This window comes from Protobothrops mucrosquamatus, unplaced genomic scaffold, assembly GCF_001527695.2.
Source record: "Protobothrops mucrosquamatus isolate PMUCROS unplaced genomic scaffold, P.Mucros_1.0 scaffold5325, whole genome shotgun sequence".
In the NCBI taxonomy this organism is placed as follows: Eukaryota; Metazoa; Chordata; class Lepidosauria; order Squamata; family Viperidae; genus Protobothrops; species Protobothrops mucrosquamatus.
In genome coordinates, this window is record NW_015391190.1 from 9,545 (window position 1) to 18,203 (window position 8,659).

Sequence of the window (8,659 nt, forward strand, 5' to 3'; positions counted from 1 at the left end):
AGGAAGCCCCGCTGCCCGCTCTGCGGCCCCCCTCGGGGGTGATGGGGCCCCTCGACCAGGACCTCCGTCTTCTTCACTCGGCCTGCTGGGAGAACCGACGGACAAGCCCAGCTGTGCAGACGGGTCCTTGCGGGGGACCCCAAAGGCCTGGCTCAAGCGGGTTCACTTAATGGAGGCTGGGGTCTTCAGGGGCCCTCTCCCCCGCCCCCATGGCCCCCAGGGTTTGGGAGGGTTACTTTCCCCCTCCTCCTTTCTTCCTCCTCCTCCTCCCTCCCCTTCCCTCTTCCTCCTTCCTCTTTCTTCCTCCTCCTCCTCCTCCTTCTCTCTCTTCTACTCAACCTTCTAGCACTGATGACGTTCCCTAGTTGGGTCACGAAACATCTGCAAGGAAACTGCCCAGCTCAGAGAGCACCAAGGACCCCACAGTCCTCCTCCTCTTCCTCCTCCTCTTCCTCCTCCTCCTCCTCCCTTCTAGCACTGATGATGTTCCCTAGTTGGGTCGTGAAACGTCTGCAAGGAAAACCACCCAGCTCAGAGAGCACCAAGGGCCCCTCAGTCCTCCTCCTCCATTTCTACAACGCCCCCTTCTAGCACTGATGATGTTCCCTAGCTGGGTCATGAGGCGTCTGCAATGAACTCCCCCCACACACACACAGCTCCGAGAGCAGCGGGGACCCTCATTTCAACCCGGAGCTGCAAAGATTCTCCTTCATTGGCAGTTTCCCTCTTTGCAGAAAGGCCACCGGACGCTGCCTAGATGAGGTTTGTAACTTTCCAACTTCGCAACTCTCCAGTCAAGCCATCCAGATGTGGCACTGCAGGTCCCATCAGCCCCGGCCAAAGCCATTGTAGTCCAGGCGACCGGGAGGGGCGCTCCGAAAGAACAGAAGCGGCCGAGTCTGCGCCCGCGGGCGCCTGCTGCGATTGAGAGGTGGGGCGGGGGCGGTGTCTTGTGCAGGAGGGGGTGTGGCTTGGCTGCTGGCAGCCAATCCGGCGCGAGCCACGCCTCCCGGGTGGAGTTTCCCAGCGCGGGAAGGTCTTGAATGCCCAGTAGGGGCGGGGCCTCCCAGCCGACGGGGCGGGGCCGGCCCCTGGGTTTTGCATAAGGGGCGTGGCCCGGGGGCTGCCGGCGGGGGATTAGCCGCGCGGGGCTTTACGTAAGCGGGATTACCGCGGGGCCTCCTCTCCTCCGAGGGCGCCCACCGGCCGCAGCCGCCATGGGAGCCGCGGGCAGCAACCCCGGCGGGGAGCCGGCCGGCCGGGGCTTCCCCCAGAAGTTGCGGGTAAGGGCGTCCGAGCACGTGCAGAGCGCCGCCTGCCCCTCCAGATGGGGAGGGGGTCGCCGAGGAAGCCGTGGGGAGTGGCGTCCCGGGCGGGGCGGGGAGGGGAGGGGGAGCCCCGCAAGGGGGGGCTCCGTGCCCGGGCGCGCGGCCGGGGGGTCTCCGGAGGGCTCGCTCGCTCTTCCCCCCCGCCCGGATGAAGAGGGTGGGGGGCTTCCCTCTGCCAGAGGCGGCCCAGCTGGGAAGGGGCTCTGGGGGCGTTCAGGGGAAGGGGCGCCTGCCTAGCGCTGCGCCCCTCCTGGCTTTAATAATAATAATAATAGTAAAGTTGGAAGGGACCTTGAAGGTCATCTAGTCCAACCCCTACTCAGGCAGGAAACCCTAGACCATTTCAGACAAATGGCTGTCCAGTCTCTTCTTAAAGACTTCCAGTGTTGGCGCATTCACCGCTTCTGGAGGCAGGTTGTTCCACTAGTTAATTGTTCTAACCGTCAGTAAGTTTCTCCTTAATTTTAGGTTGTTTCTCTCCTTGATCAGTTTCCATCCGTTGCTTCTTGTCCTGCCTTCAGGCGCTTTGGAGAATAGCTTGACTCTCTCTTCTTTGGGGCAGCCCCTGAGATACTGGAAGGCTGCTATCCTGTCCCCCCTCGTCCTTCTCTTCATTCAACTAGACATACCCAATTCCAGCAACCGTTCCTTATATGCTTTAGCCTCCAGTCCCCTGATCATCTTTGCTGGAGCTTTCGGGGGGCTCTCCAGAAAGACCCTCGGGCGGGTGGGCTGCTTCAGTCCCGAGAGGGGCTCCCCTTACCCTGGGCGGCTGGGAAGAGGATGGGAACTGTAGTCCACCCGGCTTTGCCCAGAGCAAGCCGATTCGGGGCGCTCCGTCGCTCCTCCGATTTTGCGCTACCCCGAAAACCGGCTCTTGCGTTTGGATCCCGTGCAGCGAGCGGCCTCTGCGCCCCACCGGCTTGGGGTGCTTGGCTGCTTCTCCCTGGACCGGCCTGGACCCTCCCTGGTGGGCAGCTGGTCTTCCCTGCTTCCTTCCCAGGCTTCTCCCTCCCTTTCATCCTCACGACAGCCCTGCGAGGGAGGCCGTTTGGCAGTGGTTTGTGCCTGGCTGGGAAGGGAAAAGAGGGCATGAGATGACATTCATGGAACTATTTATGCTGCCCTCTCCTTCCGTGCCAGAAAAGGTGGCGCAGCGGGCAAAGGGGGGGGTTAAGGGAGGCCTGGACACCCCCCTCCCCGCCCTCTTTCGCCCCTTGGCTTTAGGGGCACTGATTGACCCGAGTCGGCTTGCAGCAGATCCTGCAGCGTTGAGGGAGGGAAAAAGGGAAGGACCCCCAAGTGTAAAAGTTGGGTGTGAGCCTCTCTCGCTTCCTTGGAGCCCCCTCCTCAATTGAGGCAGGGGTGACCCGCTTTTCCTACATGCTGCTCTCCCCAGCTCTGGAATGTCGGAGGCACAACTTGTGTAGGTGGGGAACACACTCGCACACCACTCCGTGAGGTGGACCCCTTCGCAGAAGGAGCGTACAATCCCCTGGAGATGACTAGAGGGGCCCCAAAGACCCCTCTGTTCACCCTTGAAGCTCTGCTGAAGCCCTTATTCTGTGCTGGCTGGGGAATTCTGGGAGTTAAAGTCCACGTGTTGGAGACCCTTGCCATACACAAACGCACAAAGAGAAGCACCGATCCCTCGTCACGCAATAAGAGGAGCTGGAGGGAGAGAACAGGCTGCTTCAGGCATTGGGGGTCCCGGTTGAGGATCCCCGACTGCTTCCCCCATCCAGTTCCTACCTACTTGTGCCTCCGTGATTCAGGCCATCAGGGCCGGGCCAGTGGGTCTTGTACTGGTGACACCCGCAGGTGGAACGGGGTTGGACTGGATGACCTCTAGGGACTTTTATGATTCCCTGCAACAAAGCCAGCCCACATCAAGCAGTGCTGGACGCACACAAGATGGACTCCAGAGAGGTATTCAAAATAAAAAAAGAGGAGTGGGCTTCTGATTGAGGTCCTTGCTCCCATTTGGAGCGCATTTTGTCCTCGACCAGTCTGATTTCAGATGCTCCTGGATCGTTCTGCCTTTTGTTGTTGTTGTTTATACAATTTATAGGCTGCACATCTTATTTCAAGGTAAATCTCGGCGTTTTACAATCATAAAAAAGTAAAACTCTATAAATTAAAAACATAACTTAATACAAAATCCAAAACGGGACGGCCAGTTAAAAGATGGACAGGGCAGGAGCAGGATTGGGGGGGGCTTTTTTTGGAGGTTTTTTCTGTCCTGTTCAGCCTTGTTGGGGGTCCCGCGTCAGGCAGAGTCCATCAGGCACCGCTGTCATTCCCCCCCCCTTGCAGGGCCACAGCACGGACGCCTTGCCCGACGCTTTGTGGGTGCGAAGCTGGAAACGCCTCCTCTCTCACCTGGGTGGGACCCTCTCGGGTCTGGAGCAGGCCTTGGCAGCCCGAAGCCCCCCGAAGCTGGAGCGGGCACAGGGGGACCAGAAGGCCCCGGATACGGGGGGTGCCGAGTGGCCCACGGCCCCCCACGCCTCGCTCTTCCTGCCCGAGTTTCCTGTCCAGCCTCCATTGCAGCAGCAGAAGCAACTCAAGGTGGGTGCCGGGCTGCTGCCTTAGGAGACGGGGAGGGGTCTTGTGGGGTGGGGGGCTACTCTGTGACCCCTTGCCCCCTCCTCTCTCTCTCTCTCTTGCCAGATTCTGGGCTTCCTGGCCAAGGGGACCTTTGGGACCGTCCTCAAAGTGCTGGACTGCTCTCAGGCGAAGGTCTTTGCGCTGAAGGTGAGCCTCCATCTCCCACTCCCCCACCCCCCATTACAGCTCCCAGGCCCCTCTCATCGCCCCCCGCCCGTGTGTCTCCCACAGGTGGTGCCCAAAGTGGAGGTGCTCCGCAGGGACAGCGTGAGGCAGTGCAAGGAGGAGGTCAGCATCCAGGTAAGGCTGAGTTTCCTTCCAAGGTGGGGGCCTTCTGGAGGGGGGGCTGGCTGCTGTTATTCCCCGGGGAGGGGCCACGGGGGGGCAGGTCACCTCAACCGGTGGTATCAAAGCTTCTGAGAGTCTCCAGCAGCCATGCTGGGCTGAGCGTTTCAACTATAATAGAAGAATGGGATTGGAAGGAAGGGACCTTGGAGGTCTTCTAGTCCAACCCCCTGCACAAGCAGGAGATCCTAGGCTATTCCGGATATACTGCCCTGTGACTCAGTGGGCAAGGTGGGGAATAGCATTCTCCCTTACCTGGCAGGGCTGTTGTAAGAGTCCATGGGAGTTTATTATTTATTATACCTTTATTACACGTGTATTATCCGTTTATTACACGTTTATCCCACCTTTATTATTTTAGAAGTAATTCAGGGTAGCAAAAATACCTAATATTCCTTCCTCCTTCTATTTTCCCCATCACAACAACCTGACGAGGTGGGCTGGACAGAGCAGGTCACCCGGCCGGCTTTCATGCCCAAGGCGGGACTAGAACTCACCGTCTCCTGGTGATTGGCCCAAAGTCACCCAGCCGGCTTCCATGCCTAAGGTGGGACTAGAACTCACCGTCGCCTGGTGATTGGCCCAAAGTCACCCAGCCATCTTTCTTGCCTAAGGCGGGACTAGAACTCGCCGTCTCCTGGAGATTGGTCCAAAGTCACCCAACTGGCTGTCATGCCTAAGGCAGCACTAGAAATTACCTTGAAATCAATCACTAATCAATAATGCTTTATTATTGGATAGCTTTTATCTTTATTGGCTGTATTTATTAAACTTACATTGCCTCGACGTCACTCTGAAAAGCGACTCCGTCAGGTGGTGACAAAGGCAGCAGGTGCCGCGTGTGGGAACGCCAGGAACTATAACTCCCGTTTCCCATCTTTTATTGAAATTCGCCCAGCAGGCTGCAAGGAGTCGCTTAGAACAGAGGGAACCACTTTAAAAACAAATGCTGGACTTTATGAACCGCCAAAGGCCAGGCAGGACCTTGCCGGTTACTCTTGGAGGCGCTGGTTCTAAAGGCAGTGCCCCATGGACTCTGCCCCTGCCCCAGTGATGCACAGCTTGAAGGGGGGGGTTTGTGGGGGCTGCTTAAATGCAACTGGGTTTAAAAAAAAGCACCGTGAATTTTAAACTGGTCCCTGTTGCAGATGTTAAATCCAGTGGTTACTAAAAGGTCTTTCTCCTTTCTTTTTGGAAATGGGGTGGGTGTCCAACTTTAGCAACTTGAAGTCCACCGGTCTTCAAGTTGCTAAGTTTGGAATCCCCGATCTACAGTAGCTGGCTGGCGAATTCTGGGAACTGAACTCTTTAAAAGTTGCCAAGCTTGGACACCCCTATTTTTTACACAGTACACAGCTGGGGGGTGGGGGAAGGAAAGGAAGCCCGTCTCCCACCCCGGAAACTCCCACTCCTGGAATTGTCCTAGATTTTTACCGAGCGACACCAGGGGTCTTGAAGCCACGTAACCGTGGCTTTTATTATTTGCCTGGGAGGTTCTGCTTTTTTCTCTTCCTTGTTTTTTTTGGGGTGTGTGTGTTTCTTTTTAAGTTCCCTAGCCTGATTCTACACGCCCCCACTCCCCAGATAGTGAACCCCCAAGCTGGCTTGTTCTGACCCCCCCCCCCATTTCTCTTCCTCCCCAGAGGCAGGTGCGCCACCCGTTCCTCCACTGTTTAGGGGACAGCTGGCAAGGAAAAAATCACCTCTTCATTAGTGAGTGAGCATCTGCCCGGTGGGCTTACGTAGCTTAGAGACCCCCCCTTCCTCTCCTCCTGTGTGCCCCCCCCTTTCCACAGCTTGCTCCAATCCCCTCTCCCCGGAGGGGATAATAACGGATTTCCTGACTTCTGCAGCCATAAATCTCCCCCTGTTTGGCCAATCCCAGGCTGTCTCCAGTCTGCGGATTGTCCTTCAGCCTTTGCAATGTTGTGTGTGTGTGTGTGTGTGTTTGTGTGTTGGTGGGGCAATGGGAGGGGGGGAGAAGCAGGATTAGTTGCCAGGGCTCTTGAGTGATTGATGGGTCTCTTTTCTCCTCTCCTCTCCCTATCCCTTCCAGTGTGCAGCTATTGCAGTTCCGGGGATCTGTTCACGCTCTGGAAGTCGTCCGGACCCCTGGCCGAAGGCCCCATCCGGCTGTTTGCCACGGAGCTGGTGCTGGTGTTGGGTGAGTGGGGAGCTGCACCGGGCGCTGCATTGCCAAGAACCACCCCCCCCCGAGATTATCTCTCGGGCCTGCCAGAGACCTCAGCCCTGTGTCTTTATTTTTATGTTGGTTATCTACACGGCAGCACAAACCTTTTATTGTAATTAAGTGCCCCCCCCCCCCCCCGACGGCAGTAAAAAAGGGCAGCCACACTTAATGCGAGTGTAAATTAATTGCAAGAGAATCGGAATCAGAATAGAGCTGGAAGGGACCTTGGAGGTCTTCTAGTCCAGCCCCCTGTTCAAACAGAAGACCCTATCTTGTGGAAAACGAAAGAACTCTTACGAATTCCAAAGGGGTTTAGCAGAGAGGTTTATTTGCGCAGGTTCAGAAGCATAATGGAGACAGGCAATTCTGAAGAAGGAGGGCGGGATTAGACTTCAGTTTTATACTTTCCTTCTTTCAGGAACAAAGGGACTCCACATGGTAATACACTGTAATACATTAGGATGGTTTCTCACGGGCATACAATGGTAGTTTTGCTACATACAAAGTATCCATGTGCAATGCGCATTTGGTTAGTCACATATTACTGACACAGAACTTTCCCAGTGAATTTTCCCAGTGATTATGCATTACATCATTATTCTAGCAATTATGCAGACAAATCATTATTCTAGTTATTGTTCATTTTACTACATTACCTATGCCATTTCAGACAAGTGGCTGTCCAATCTTTTCATAAAAATCTCCAGTGATGAGAGGCCCACAACTTCTGGAGGCAAGTTGTTCCACTGGTTAATTGTCCTCACTGTTAGGAAGTTTCTCCTTACTTCCAAGTTGCTTCTCTCCTTGATTTGTTTCCATCCATTTTTTTTCTTGTCCTGCCTTCAGGCTTTTTTTGAGAATAATTTGACTCGCTCTTCTTTGTGGCAGCCCCTCAAATACTGGAACACTCCTGTCCTCTCCTCCTCCTCCTCCTCCTCCTCCTCCTCCTCCTCCCTCCTTCCTTCTTCCTCCTCCTCCTCCTCTCTGCCACCCCCCCTTCTAGCACTGAAGACACTACCTAGTAGGGCCACGAAGCGCCTGCAAGAAAAACCACCCAGCTGAGAGACCACCAAGTTCAACCCTGAGTTACAAATATTCTCCATTATTGATGCTCTTTTCTTTTGCAGCCTATCTTCACAACCAGGGTATCGTGCACCGGGACATCAAGGTATGGGACCCTGGCCTCATTTCCCTGACTGGGGGTCCAGGGAGTGGGCAGTGCGAGCTGATTCTCAAATGTCTGCCAACAGTTGCCCTCCATGCTGGAAGCCCCTTAGCCAAGCCAGCCCCCCACTCCCCGGCTGCCTTTCCTTAACTCTTGGACTCTTTATTATTATTATTATTATTTTTGCTTTCTTTGCAGATGGAAAACATCCTCTTAGATGAACAAGGTAATAAGGGGGAAGAGAAGGAGGGGAGGGGTCTTCCTCACTCTCCGCACCAGCCCCCCATTCGGGGCCGCAGAAAAGGGTTGCTGGAGAGCTGACTCGGCTGCGGGGATGGGCAGTAAGTGGAACGCCCGCCAGGCAGCCGGGAAGGCTGCGGGAGGCACGTGGCTGGTCCCCCGTGAGGCTGAGATGCTCCAGTCTTCGATTTTACAAATTTTATTAATTTTTCAAATAAACATATGGACAAATAATACAAATATGGTGCATTTCATTAGAAAAACAAACACATAAAAAAGCCTACTCAGTAAGTATTCAGAAATAACCAGCGGTCCCCCCCCCCTGCATCCCCACTCCCTCAACCTTCCTACCTACTTCCCTCTTCCTTCCTCCCCCTCTTAACCACAACCTCTCCTCTTTCCTCCTTCCCTACTATCCTACACATCCCATCACCTTCTTTTCCACCACCTCGGATGCAGTTTAGGGGTACTAGCCGATCATTTCCTCTTCTTAAAGACAAACATTTAAATTATATTTATATTTATAAATTATATTTATAAATACACCAAATTTTATATAATTCTACCCCTTCATCCCCTTCCCCCCCCCCCCGAACTTCCCAGAACTGAGTACAGGGATAAATACATAACATCCCAAGTCTAAATTAAGCTATCCATTCATAATACAACAAAATTAACATACTTTAACTCTAACATACAATAATAAACTAATAATAATAATAATAATAATAATAATAATAATAATAATAATAATAATAATAATAATAATAATAATAATAA

General features: G+C 54.1%; 1 protein-coding gene across 1 annotated transcript in view; it reads left to right on the forward strand.

The window, feature by feature from the left end:
- The first annotated feature begins 1,217 nt into the window (after positions 1–1,217).
- RSKR (ribosomal protein S6 kinase related) overlaps positions 1,218–8,659 on the forward strand; it is a 12,789-nt gene continuing 5,347 nt past the window's right edge. Inside the window, exons 1-8 of the mRNA XM_015829054.1 lie at positions 1,218–1,283; positions 3,645–3,899; positions 4,002–4,085; positions 4,170–4,238; positions 5,927–5,996; positions 6,340–6,447; positions 7,602–7,642; positions 7,838–7,865. Of these exons, the coding sequence (XP_015684540.1) occupies positions 1,218–1,283; positions 3,645–3,899; positions 4,002–4,085; positions 4,170–4,238; positions 5,927–5,996; positions 6,340–6,447; positions 7,602–7,642; positions 7,838–7,865 (721 nt within the window). The remainder of the gene's footprint in view (positions 1,284–3,644; positions 3,900–4,001; positions 4,086–4,169; positions 4,239–5,926; positions 5,997–6,339; positions 6,448–7,601; positions 7,643–7,837; positions 7,866–8,659) is intronic.